Source organism: Microcaecilia unicolor, chromosome 4 (genome assembly GCF_901765095.1).
Source record: "Microcaecilia unicolor chromosome 4, aMicUni1.1, whole genome shotgun sequence".
In the NCBI taxonomy this organism is placed as follows: domain Eukaryota; kingdom Metazoa; phylum Chordata; class Amphibia; order Gymnophiona; family Siphonopidae; genus Microcaecilia; species Microcaecilia unicolor.
This window is the reverse complement of record NC_044034.1, coordinates 238,489,700-238,503,703: the sequence shown is the minus strand read 5'-3', so window position 1 is coordinate 238,503,703 and position 14,004 is coordinate 238,489,700. Positions and strand designations below refer to the sequence as shown.

At 43.5% G+C, this 14,004-nt stretch overlaps 1 protein-coding gene across 1 annotated transcript in view; it reads left to right on the top strand.

Annotated features, from left to right (window-relative positions):
- The first annotated feature begins 7,794 nt into the window (after positions 1-7,794).
- The window catches only part of CLYBL (citrate lyase beta like), a 526,503-nt gene continuing 520,293 nt past the window's right edge, over positions 7,795-14,004 (top strand). The window contains exon 1 of the mRNA XM_030201347.1: positions 7,795-7,862. Coding sequence (XP_030057207.1) covers positions 7,816-7,862 — 47 coding nt within the window. The 5' untranslated portion in view covers positions 7,795-7,815. The remainder of the gene's footprint in view (positions 7,863-14,004) is intronic.

Here is a 14,004-nt window from a genome sequence, read left to right as displayed (position 1 = left end):
ATGTCATTGGTGAAAAAATATGGACCGAATCTGAGAGATTGATTGAGTTGTCATTAGATTCAAATATATTGGACAGGCCTGTGCAAGGATGGAGCCCCGTGGACTCCCAGGGCCAAAGGAGTTGGAGCAAAGAGAAAATTATTGGCACTGACCCAGGAGTAACCAGTGAGGAATGATGTCCAGGATGGTACCATCTATCCCAAGAGACAATAAACTAGACACTAACAGGTGGTCATTTACAAGGTCAGTGCCACCAAAGTCTATGGAAAGCAACAGAACATATTTTCCTCTATCCAAATGCCACCAAGTTTCATTCAAAAGAAACAGTAAACGGGTCTTGATACTGTTGGAACCCAAATTGCTGTAGGTAGAGTTTTGGCTAGGAATGTTTGGAGCGGAAGCAAGACAGTCTTCTCTCTGACCTTTGAAATGAAAGGGATATTTGAAATTGGATGGTAGCTGGCAGGGTCCTCTGCATCAAGACCTGGCTTTTTAACTGAGAGATGTACTAATGCCTGTTCCAACTAGGTGGAAATATACCAGGTTTGATCAGAGATGACATGGAATTTGAATTTTTAGCATGGGGTTCTTAAGTAGTTCTATAGGAACAAGACCCATGAAGTAGAAGAGGTTAGCAGAAAGAGATGATATAAGATTAAATGCAGTTCATTTAAAAACAAACGAACAAGAGAAACATCTCCTGATGTATTTTTCAATGGGGGTGAATGTGGATGGTGAAGTAGAAGAGACAGTCATTGGGCAGGGGAATAAGAAGCAGGGCAAGCAACCTGGTTTGCAAGGACCTGAGTTTTGTTCACAAAGAAGGTAGACATAGCAGCTGGGTCAGGACCGAATCTATTGAGAGTAGGAGGTTTGATTAGAAATTAGAGAGGAGAGCCTTGGAAGGACCTGCTACACGTAGTAGTTAATGAAGAGTAATATTGTTTCTTGGCTTCCTAAACTGCCTGAGGATAAACTTTTTTGACATTCTTTACAGATTATTAAAGATGACAAAGACCTCATTCTCTGCCAGTCAACGTTTACTTTGCAAGCCTGTCTTATGATAAGCTTGAGAACAAGGATGATGATGGGTTGTGTGTGGTAATCATGTGGAGGGGAGCGATAACACTTGAGAGGGAAGCTAACCAAGTAATAGCATGGTTATCAAGGGAAATTGAAAATTCAGGTACGGAATGCATTCCAGCTAGGACCTTAGTGAAAAATGAAAAGGATGGGAGAGTCACTAGCAAGGTCTGATAAAGGCAAGTACCTTAGGGTTTCTACAACATTTTGCCAAAATGGGCTCAATGGAATGATTCATCTTTACAGTCAGACTAGTAGATAAGAGAAACTGATCAGCCCAAGATAATGATTGAACACTGACTGCAGGCTCTAGGCCTAACTCAGTGCCCAGAACAAAAATGAGAGTGAGAGTATGTCCAGCTTTATGGGTAGAAATAGAGAGGAGCTGCACAAAACCTAATGGCTCCATTCACAGTATGAACTCCATTTCCCTGCCAGGGGAAATGAAATCATAGTGGATATTAAAATAACCAAAAACACATGAGAGGATAAACTGGGTACTCAAGTAAAAGTTACAAATGTTATCCTGTACTTCTTTACAAGTAAAATAACATTTTTACTTAAGTACAGTAACTAGTTACATTTACTTACAACACTGAATTTATTCAAAGTAATTCAAATGGAAAATGACTGCAAGGCCTTGTAGAAGGATCTTGTGACTGGGCATCTAAATGGCAGATGAAATTTAATGTGGGAAAATGCAATAAAATCCACTCAAGACTTTTGTCCTGGCTTCTTTGGGTACATAGTCTACTTCCCACTGTCTTTTCTGTTGTGTACCTTTTGTGGGATTTCAGCGTTTTTCCGCCTAGGCAGATTTTCATTGAACAAAATGCAAAGTGAAACACAGGGAAAAATAATCAATCACAGGTACAGGTAGAAAATACTGGGATCAATTATGAGTCACCACCCAAGAAAAAGATCCTGGGCAATCAGAGTCCATTCTACAAGATTTGAAAGTATACTGCTGCTTGCTTCCTGCTTGTGTTAAAGAAAAAGAACATTCAGTTCCCTATAGCAGCTTTACAGCAAAGAAACACCACCTGATGCCAAATAGGAGAAATACACTTCAGACATAATTAAAACGGGAAAATATCCAATATATTTTACAGGCTTAAAACACACTGTTTCTTCTTTGTAACTATGAGTAATACCCCATGGTTACTAGAGCCCTGGGAGGAAAGAGGGCTGGAGTGGTAGGATGTCCCTGGGTAGGTGGAAGCCCAGCCCATGGGGAGTAGTTTGAAACAGAATACAGAGAAATAGTGCCCTGGTACTTAAGAGTGACAGGGGGAAGGAGTTTAGAAGGATAGAAAGCTAAAGTTATGCCCTTTAGGGTGGCCCTTGGTTGCCTACAGGTCTCTGGAGTTACCTGATCATCACCTGCCATTTACCAGGAGGAAAGAGAGGGGAGTCCTGAGAATTGGAGAGATCCACTGGCTGTGATAGGCAGGTTGAGCTCTAATAAGTGGCAACCAGGAGAAATATTCTACAGGTGGGTAGAAGAAGGCCCAGCCTGGGAGCAAGGGAAAGTCTGCTTGTTGCAGTGGTTTGCAAATAAAAATTAAGTTTCATTATTAAACCTTTGGAGTGCTGTGTGGTTCCTGGACTGAAGAGCTGAGTAGAACACAACTGGTGAGATCTGTCCTCCCAACTCCCCCAGATTGCTATTCTGGACCATAGACCCACTCCCAAGCTCAATTGCAGGCAAACTGGAATAGATGAGTGAGGTGAGAGTGGCCCTGAATGAGAAACTGAATTGAACTCTGTTTTGTGGCCCAAGACCGGAGCTAGCACACAGGCGAGACCTGGGTTACATATGTTAATGCCTCAATAATGGAAATATTTCTGCCTTCCATGATTTTCCAAGTGGTGCAGTTTATATTTAAGGCCTCATATTGTGCTACCAACACTTTAGTTTGCTCCAGGGTGGCAAGGAGTGCTTCAGCCTGCTCATCAGTGTGCATCTCCAAGTCCTCCATACAGCTACCCAACTCTTTCAAGTCTGCCTGCAGAGTGCCAATGCGTTCCAGAACGTCATCCTTTATATGTCATTCTTTCATATCGATGCAGCTCTCCAAGGTAATGCATAAAGTTCTAAGTACAAACGCAGAACTTACCTGCTACTAGCTGTTCATCTGCTGAGAGAACACTGAATCAGTGTCTGTGGACAGTTCAAGTGCTAGAGATGCTGGCGAGATGAAGCTTTGCCACCATGCTGGACTGTTTTCACTCCATCCTTTATTTTTCTTGGTTTAACCTTCTGAGCCATCTCACAATGAAAGGTAACCTCAGATTTCAGAATTTCAGTGGATATAATACTGCCAATGTACACAGATTTTTATCAAATTATGCAAGATGCAGTGAGAGTTCTGTGGTTACCCTACTATTTAGGGCGATGATATCTCCTCCTATTTATGATCTTTTCATTTTTTTTTGTAATTTTTTTATTGAAAGCAAGAAAACAAGTCAAATTCACTTACACCATATCATAACCTGTCACTACACTCCAGAAAGAATTGACATACAGTGGGGGAAATAAGTATTTGATCCCTTGCTGATTTTGTAAGTTTGCCCACTGACAAAGACATGAGCAGCCCATAATTGAAGGGTAGGTTATTGGTAACAGTGAGAGATAGCACATCACAAATTAAATCCGGAAAATCACATTGTGGAAAGTATATGAATTTATTTGCATTCTGCAGAGGGAAATAAGTATTTGATCCCCCACCAACCAGTAAGAGATCTGGCCCCTACAGACCAGGTAGATGCTCCAAATCAACTCGTTACCTGCATGACAGACAGCTGTCGGCAATGGTCACCTGTATGAAAGACACCTGTCCACAGACTCAGTGAATCAGTCAGACTCTAACCTCTACAAAATGGCCAAGAGCAAGGAGCTGTCTATGGATGTCAGGGACAAGATCATACACCTGCACAAGGCTGGAATGGGCTACAAAACCATCAGTAAGACGCTGGGCGAGAAGGAGACAACTGTTGGTGCCATAGTAAGAAAATGGAAGAAGTACAAAATGACTGTCAATCGACAAAGATCTGGGGCTCCACGCAAAATCTCACCTCGTGGGGTATCCTTGATCATGAGGCAGGTTAGAAATCAGCCTACAACTACAAGGGGGGAACTTGTCAATGATCTCAAGGCAGCTGGGACCACTGTCACCACGAAAACCATTGGTAACACATTACGACATAACGGATTGCAATCCTGCAGTGCCCGCAAGGTCCCCCTGCTCCGGAAGGCACATGTGACGGCCCGTCTGAAGTTTGCCAGTGAACACCTGGATGATGCCGAGAGTGATTGGGAGAAGGTGCTGTGGTCAGATGAGACAAAAATTGAGCTCTTTGGCATGAACTCAACTCGCCGTGTTTGGAGGAAGAGAAATGCTGCCTATGACCCAAAGAACACCGTCCCCACTGTCAAGCATGGAGGTGGAAATGTTATGTTTTGGGGGTGTTTCTCTGCTAAGGGCACAGGACTACTTCACCACATCAATGGGAGAATGGATGGGGCCATGTACCGTACAATTCTGAGTGACAACCTCCTTCCCTCCGCCAGGGCCTTAAAAATGGGTCGTGGCTGGGTCTTCCAGCACGACAATGACCCAAAACATACAGCCAAGGCAACAAAGGAGTGGCTCAGGAAGAAGCACATTAGGGTCATGGAGTGGCCTAGCCAGTCACCAGACCTTAATCCCATTGAAAACTTATGGAGGGAGCTGAAGCTGCGAGTTGCCAAGCGACAGCCCAGAACTCTTAATGATTTAGAGATGATCTGCAAAGAGGAGTGGACCAAAATTCCTCCTGACATGTGTGCAAACCTCATCATCAACTACAGAAGACGTCTGACCGCTGTGCTTGCCAACAAGGGTTTTGCCACCAAGTATTAGGTCTTGTTTGCCAGAGGGATTAAATACTTATTTCCCTCTGCAGAATGCAAATAAATTCATATACTTTCCACAATGTGATTTTCCAGATTTAATTTGTGATGTGCTATCTCTCACTGTTACCAATAACCTACCCTTCAATTATGGGCTGCTCATGTCTTTGTCAGTGGGCAAACTTACAAAATCAGCAAGGGATCAAATACTTATTTCCCCCACTGTACATATTATGAACCCCATCCCTCCCACAAATCCAATCATAATCACATCACCAAATTATAAATTTAAATCTACCTTTACCAGAAATGGTTTTCAAGGATTACGATGCAGAGGTACTGAAAGAAATCTCAGTGAACCTGGAAGATGTACTGAGCCAAATTGACAAATTAAAGAGTAGTAAATCAACTGAACCACATGATATGAACCTCAGGGTACTGAAAGAACTCAAACATGAAATTGCTGATCTGCTGTTAGTGATTTGTTACCTGTCTTTAAAATCATCCATAGTATCTGAAGATTGGAAGGAGGCAAGGGTTCCAGGGATGATCCAGGAAATTACTGAATGTATTCACAAACATGGTTTAATGGGACAGATTCAGCATGGATCCAACAAAGGGAACTCTTACCTTACAAATTTGCTTAATTTATTTGAAGGCATAAAGAAACATATGGATAAAGGTAAGCCGGTTGATGTGGTGTATTTAGATGGATAAAGGTGAGCCAGTTGATGTGGTGTATTTAGATTTTCACAAAGCTGTTGACAAAGTCTCTCATGAGAGATTCCTGAGAAACTATGATCTGGAAATTGGAACAAGTGAGGTCAATAAATCTGTACATGACACAAAACTATTCAAAGTTGTTAAAACACATGTGGACAGTGAAAAATTGCAGGAAGACCATAGGAAATTGGAAGACTGGGCACCCAAACGGCAAGAAAGTTTAATGTGGATAAATTCAAAGTGATACATGTGAATAATTCAAATCATAGTTACTTGATGCTAGGGTTAACCTTAGGAGTCAGCACCCAAGAAAAAGATCTAGAAGTCATCATTGACAATACGCTGAAATATACTGCCCAGTGTGTGGCGGCGGTGGACAAAAAAGCAAACAGGATGGTGGGAATGATTAAGGATAGAAAATAAGATGACTATTATAAAGCCTCTGTATCACTCCATGGTGCGACCTCACCTTGAGTATTGTGTGCAATTCTAGTTGCTGTATCAAAGACAGGCAATCAAAATAATAACTCGTATGAGGAAAGGCTAAACCAATTTATGGCTCTTCAGCTTGGAAAAGATACGGCTGTGGGAGGGATATGATAGTCTACAAAATTCTGAGTTGCATGTATTCTGAGTATAATGGGTAATAGTGCATCAAGTTTGTACTCTTTCAAAAAGTACAAAGACTAGGGGCCATGTAATGAAGTTATATAGTAATACTTTTAAAACCAATCGGAGGAAATATTTGTTCACTCAGTAAATAGTTATGCTTGGGAAGTAGTTGCTGGAATATGTGGTTACAGCTATTAGCATATCTGAGTTTAAAAAGGTTTGGACAAGTTCCTGGAGGAAAGTCCATAGTCTGCTATGGAGACAGATGTGGTGGAAGCCACTGCTTGCTCCAGGGCCAGTCGCACAGGGCCCCGTGCTCCTAGGGGTCCTGCATCTCTGGCACGTCTGTCCTCCTGTCTCGGAACACTTCCCTGCTCTGTACCTTAATGTGCATTCGCATATCAGTAGACAGCATCAGGCAGTGATTTTCATATCCGGTCAGCTGCTGAGCCCAGAGCCTCCTTGCTGCTGTGTCCCGCCCTCTTTTTGATGTCACTTCCTGCTTCCACATGGGCAGGATGCAGCAGTGAGGAGGTTCTGGGCTCAGCAGGTGATGGGATATGAAAATCTCTACTGCTCTTTATTGCAACGTAGTGGATGCACATCAAGGTATGGGGTGAGGTGGGGTTCTGAAACTTCTAAATCTCCTTTTAAACTCTGATAAATTATGGCTTGTGGGGGAGTGGGAGATGCAGGAGCGGGCTCGGGGCCCCACTGAACTGGTCTGCACAGGGCTTTTTTTGAGGGGGTGCTCGGGGGTACTGAGTACCGGCACCTTTTCCAGTGTCTGCTAAATTTGACCCATGGACCACAAGTTTTAATGAAAGAGCTCAAGCTCAACACACCAATTCTGCCTTGTCATAGATTCTGTGACTGGTTGCAGGGGGCCTGGCTATTGTGGGGTGAGTCCCTCAGTGATCACCAGACCCCTGAAGGGTGGCCTGGCATTTGAGTACCGGCACCTTTTTTGCTAGAAAAATTGCACTGACAGGGCCCCACAATTGCTAAGACCAGCCCTGTCTGGGATCCGTAGCATGAAATGTTGCTACTATTTGGGATTCTGATAGGTACTTGTGACCTGGACTGGCTACTGTTAGAAGCAGAATACTGTGCTAGATGGACCATCTGACCCAAGTATGGTTATTAACAACTTCGGTGACAAGTTGTAATTCCTTTAATTTTTCACTAAAAACAAAGACCCTGCCTGCGTATAAAAGAAAAACATGCAGTACCGATATTACCGAACATAAGCTTTCTTTTAATTAATGCTAAAAAAAATCAGTTTAGTGTTACTTAACCTTTCTCCTACAACCGTTTCCCGTCCCCTACTCCTCTCCTACAGTAGAGCTAGCAGACACGTAGTGGCCATCGGTTATTAACCTAGTAGTACGACCAACCAGAAACCAGGCTACTTTATATTTCTCCTCCCTTTTCCTTCGGCGCTTAACTTCTGCTCCAATAGAAATAGGAAATCGCATCAGGAGGGCGGCAGCGACAGCAAGATGGCGTTGTTGCAGAGATTGTGGATTGGCAAGAAGACGATCATCTGGTAAGTCTATTTTTTTTCCTAGTTTAATTGAGGCGGAAGTAAGAAACGTGATGTTGATTTTTTTGTAACCCCTCCCCTTTCTTCAGAAGGCGTTGAGAGGGTCTGGTCTTTAGTAGCAATGAACGTTCTCCGCAGTGTATAAGCAGCAAAATGTGAAATCTAAAAAAGCATTATTAAACTGTAACACTTGCATGCCACTTGTGCATTTGGTGACGTCAGAAGCGAGTTGGGTGAAGCTGACGTCTGCCGTTCTGTGTTACTTTCTCCGGCTTTGGTTATTATTAGATGCACTGCGGCCCGGAGTGTTGTAGTTTGGACTGGGTTGGAATGAAACGATAGGGCTTTATTTGTACGTCCTCAAACCTTTATGACGTTCGTGGTGGGAGGAGGAGCGGTGAGTCTGTGTACTGAAAGGTGTTTCGAGCCCAGGTCCCAGCTTTTCAGGCTTCGGTGCAGTTGGTAGTAGCTTTCCAAATGTTGTGTAGCTGCAAGTGTTCAATATAGTTTTTTTTTGTGCAATTTATATTTTGTTCTTGATGGGTTTATTATTCAAAGTTTCGATCTCTCCTTCCAGAATTTAATTCTAAAGTCTAGAATAAGGGCGTGTTCACTTTCAGGTATTCCGACTTCTAATGCAGTTAAGGGAGGCAGAGCGAAAATGTTAACTGGTTGTCTACTTCCAAACACACAAAATGTATCTTCGTGGGGGAAAAAAGTGTCCATGGAGAAGTGTACTGTTAGATATTGACCAAGGTGGTAACTCAAATGTACATTCTACAGGGTGTGATGGTAACTTGTGAAGGGACGGTGTAAAAACCAGATCTGCGGGATCCTCGGGATCTCCGGGAAGATCCCGATCCCGCTGTATCCGGTTTTTACACCGTCCCACTTGTGAAGCTTAGCTGGGATTCAAATCTTGCTCCTCCCAGTGAGTCCCTTCTTGGTCTTGAACTTCACGGTTCACCCTCCATTGTCTCAAGTACAAAATTAAATTGTAAGCCCTTTTATATCAATTATAACTACTCCCTCTAGGTGAGTGCATTCAGGTACATCAAAAATCATAATAATGTAAGTGCTGCTGTACTGGGTCAGATCAAAGATCCATTATGGCAACAACTTACAGTTTCCTACAGTGGCCTATCCTGGTCACACTAGGATCTCAAACTCCCATGTTGCTTGCCTCCAGATGTGAGCAATGGCTTTCTCCTAGTTTGTCTCCTTCAAAAAGGTTTATTGATTCAATACCTCTTTTATTTCCAACCCAGTATACCCTTTTTGCCACATCCTACAGCAGTGAATTAAAGAGCTTAATTGTAGGTTGAGTGAAATGTTTCCTCCAATTAATTTAAAATGTGTTACTTTAACTTCATAGCATGACTACTCATCTTTCTACTTTTTTTTTTTAAGAGTAGACAACAGATCCAAGTTTATTGTCTGGCATATAGTTTACTATATAATATGCATGAAAAATTTTCACTTACAATTTTATATGTTCGGCAGCCAAATGCACATAAAATTTAACTGCATTTTTTAAAAATTATTTTAAACAAAAGTTTTTGCTCTACCTTTTTCTGTTTCTCCTGTTTCCTTTTTTTTCTTTTTTTTACCTCTCGGATCTCTCTCCTTACCCATCTTCTCAAAGTATGCATATTTCTTAAATTTATGATACTTCAAAACTTTCTACGTGTCTGTGTCTTTCTGTACACTTTATCCTTCGAGCAGATCCCCCCTCCACCAGCTTCCCCATTCCCTTTTAACCAGCATTTCCTCATTGGCTAGCAGAAACACATTTATCCAGTGTGCCGATCCAAACAGCCCAGTTGCTACCAATCCCTTCTCCTTCAAAGATCCTCGTGTTTGTCCCAGCTTGCTTGAATTCTCATACAGTTCTTATCGCCATCACTTCCACTAGGAGGCTGTCCAGACATCCACTCCTTCTGGGGCTGATGCAGAAAGCTACCATGGGTAGAAGCACACTGTTAACAAGCAGTTTGCATGCTCATTAGTAGCCACTGGGTTTCTGCACATCAATACACTGTATATTAAAATATATGTTAAGCCTTTTATTTAACCTGCAACAATTCTGCTGTGCGCTGATGTTTACAGGTCAGGCACAGTGCCAGAAACCTTTCTGGCTAGGTTTGAGACAGTATAGAGAACCCCCACAACTTGAACCCTCTGCACCCAGATAGCCATTTTCATCTGCCCTCCCCCCTGTGACCCAACTTCAAACACAATTCATGGCAGTCTAGTGACCCTGACTTAAAAAAAATAGCTTCTGCCTCCAGTGCCACCATATGTGGAATTGGTGGCACCTGACCCCCCCCCCCTTGTGGTGCATCATGGGATACACTGGGCAGGACTGGTCTGCCAAATAAGGGAATTGTTTTCCTTATTTGGATGTTTAGGTGGAGACTACCAAGGAAGGGAAAAATTACTTTATTTGGCAGACTGACCCTACCTGGTGCACCCTTGGTGGGGTCAGGATGCACTATATAGTGTCGGTTGTCTCCATTTCCCAAGATGGTGACACTAGAGGCAGGAGCGATGCCCAAATGGGCATTGCTCCTGCTCCTTAAGGTATGTTTTAGGAGGGGGGGAATGGGAGCGGTTGGGAGATGCCACTAGCCACCAGGGGCTTATTTATTAAAGTCAGGGGGTGCAGGTTAGGCTACCAGGGATTATTTTGGAAGTTGGGGAGGGGGTTGAAGGAGGAGGTACTGCTATCTCACCAGAGATTAGGGCTTGTGCAGAAACTGGCTTCCCCCCCCCCCCCTTTTTTTTCTTTAATGTTCTCCTTCCTGTCAGTTTTGGACCATTTATTGCTCATGCACTGACAGGAAGTGGTCTGTCAAACCATAAGAACCTACACTTTGCAATACTAGGTCAGACCAAAGATTCATCAAGCCCAGTATCCTGTTTTCCAAACGTGGCCAATCAGATCGTCACAAGTGCCTGGTGAAATCCCAAAAGAGTAAAACAGGGGTGATACGATACAGACGTTCAAATATTTGAAAGGTATTAATCCACAAACAAACCTTTTCCGGAGATGGGAAGGCGGTAGAACAAGAGGGCATGAAATGAGATTGAAGGGGGGCAGACTCAAGAAGAATATCAGGAAGTATTTTTTCACGGAGAGGGTGGTGGATGCTTGGAATGCCCTCCCGCGGGAGGTGGTGCAGATGAAAACGGTAACGGAATTCAAACATGCGTGGGATAAACATAAAGGAATCCTGTGCAGAAGGAAGGGATCCTCAGCAGCTTAGCCTAGAATGGGTGGCAGAGCTGGTGGTTGGGAGGCGGGGCTAGTGCTGGGCAGACTTATACGGTCTGTGCCGGGGCTGGTGGTTGGGCGGCGGGGATAGTGCTGGGCAGACTTATACGGTCTGTGCCAGAGCCGGTGGTGGGAGGCAGGGATAGTGCTGGGCAGACTTATACAGTCTGTGCCAGAGCCGGTGGTGGGAGGCAGGACTGGAGGTTGGGAGGCAGGACTGGAGGTTGGGAGGCAGGGATAGTGCTGGGCAGATTTATACGGTCTGTGCCAGAGCCGGTGGTGGGAGGCGGGACTGGAGGTTGGGAGGCAGGGATAGTGCTGGGCAGACTTATACGGTCTGTGCCAGAGCTGGTGGTGGGGAGGCGGGGCTGGTGGTTGGGAGGCGGGGATAGTGCTGGGCAGACTTATACGGTCTGTGCCCTGAAGAGCACAGGTACAAATCAAAGTAGGGTATACACAAAAAGTAGCACACATGAGTTGTCTTGTTGGGCAGACTGGATGGACTGTGCGGGTCTTTTTTCTGCAGTCATCTACTATGTTACTATTTATTTGGATTTTGGATCACAAGTAGCAGCAGTGGGATTTGAACCGGCCACCTCTGGATTGTAAGACCAGTGCTCTAACCACTAGGCCACTCCTCCACTCCCTTGAAATTTGGCCTTCCCTGTGGAGGGGGGGGGGGGGTAGTTCAGGACGTCCAAAATGTTTGAAAGAAGGACGTCCACGCCTTCGCTATGCCTCCACTGACATGCACATACCTCCCCTCCCGGGGACCTGCATACTGATGTGATGGACCTGAGTATGACATTTCAGGCTGGCAAAAAAAGTTTTTAAAGTTTTTTTCAGGGTGGGAGGGGGTTAGTCACCACTGGGGGAGTCAGGGGAGGTCATCACCGATTCCCTTCGGTGGTCATTGGTCAGTTTGGGAACCTTTTTGAGGTTTGGTCGTAAGAAAAAATGGACCAGGTAAAGTCGGCCAAGTGCTCGTCAGGGACACCCTTCTTTATTCCATTATCGCTCGAGGATGCCCATCTGTGAATAAATTGCTAGACACCTCACCAGTTACAAACAACAGCAAAGACATACCAGATGTCAACAACCTTGCGAAATACTTTAAGGAGAAAATTATACAACTACGACTTAAAATACCCGCCAGCACTATTGAATACGCCACACTCCTAGACTGTCTAGACTCAGAAGACGGAATTTACCCAGCAGACAGAACCTGGACCGAATTCGAATTATTATCAGAAGACCTCATCTCTGAAACACTTACACGATTTGCTAAATCCTACTGCAAACTAGACAAATGCCCAAACAACCTCATGAAATCAGCTCCTCGACAATTTGTAATAGACCTAACGAACCACGTAAACTTCATGCTACAAAATGGACTCTTCCCAAAGGAAAAAGGAAAAATCTTACTTACCCCAGTACCCAAAGATACAAAGAAAAGCGCAAGCGAAATAACCAACTATAGACCAGTAGCATCCATACCACTAATAACAAAAATAACCGAGGGGATGGTAACAAAACAACTTACAAACTATTTAAACAAGTTCTCAATACTGCATGATGCCCAATCAGGATTCCGATCGAACCACAGCACAGAAACAGTACTAATTACCCTAATGACTAAATTCAAACAAATAATCGCAACCGGCAACAACATACTTCTCCTACAATTCGACATGTCAAGTGCCTTTGATATGGTTGACCACGGAATTCTATTGCACATACTTGAATACTTTGGCATCGGAGGAAATGTCCTAAACTGGTTCAAGGGGTTTCTAACCCTACGTTCATATCAAGTCACATCAAACTCAAATATGTCCGCTTCATGGACACCTGAATGTGGAGTACCGCAAGGATCACCCCTCTCACCAACCATTTTCAACATAATGATGATCCCATTGGCAAAACTCCTATCAAATCATAACCTCAACCTGTATATATACGCCGACGATCTAACAATATACATCCCTTTCAAACAAGATATCAAAGAAATATCCAACGAAATCAACCAAAGTCTACACATCATGAACACCTGGGCAGATGCATTTCGACTGAAACTAAATGCGGAAAAAACTCAATGCCTAATACTCACCTCCCAATACAACACAAATGAATTTACCACCTTAAAGACACCTAAACTAAACCTTCCAATCTCAGAAACTTTAAAAATCCTTGGAGTCACTATCGATCGCCACCTAACACTCGAAACCCATGCAAACAACACAACCAAAAAGATGTTCTACTGCATGTGGAAACTGAAAAGAATAAGGCCATTCTTCCCAAGATCCGTTTTTCGCATCCTAGTGCAATCCCTCGTACTCAGCCATCTGGATTACTGCAATTCACTATACGCAGGCTGTAAAGAGCAAATACTGAGGAGACTTCAAACAGCCCAGAACACAGCAGCCAGACTCATCTTCGGAAAACCAAAATACGAAAGTGCAAAACCCTTACGAGAGAAGCTACACTGGCTCCCACTTAAGGAACGCATTACTTTTAAAGTATGCACATTAGTCCACAAAATTATTCACGGTGAAGCTCCAGCCTACATGTCTGACTTAATAGACCTTCCACCCAGGAACGCTAAAAGATCATCTTGAACTTTCCTTAACCTCCACTTCCCTAATTGCAAAGGCATAAAATACAAGGCGCTGCACGCATCAACCTTTTCTTACATAAGTACGCAATTCTGGAATATACTACCGCGCAACTTGAAAACAATCCACGAACTAACCAACTTCCGCAAATTACTGAAGACTCATCTCTTCGATAAAATTTACTGTAAGGATCAATACACATGAAGTCCACACTCACTGTTCCAGAAATACACCAATACATTCTTTTCTGAACTCT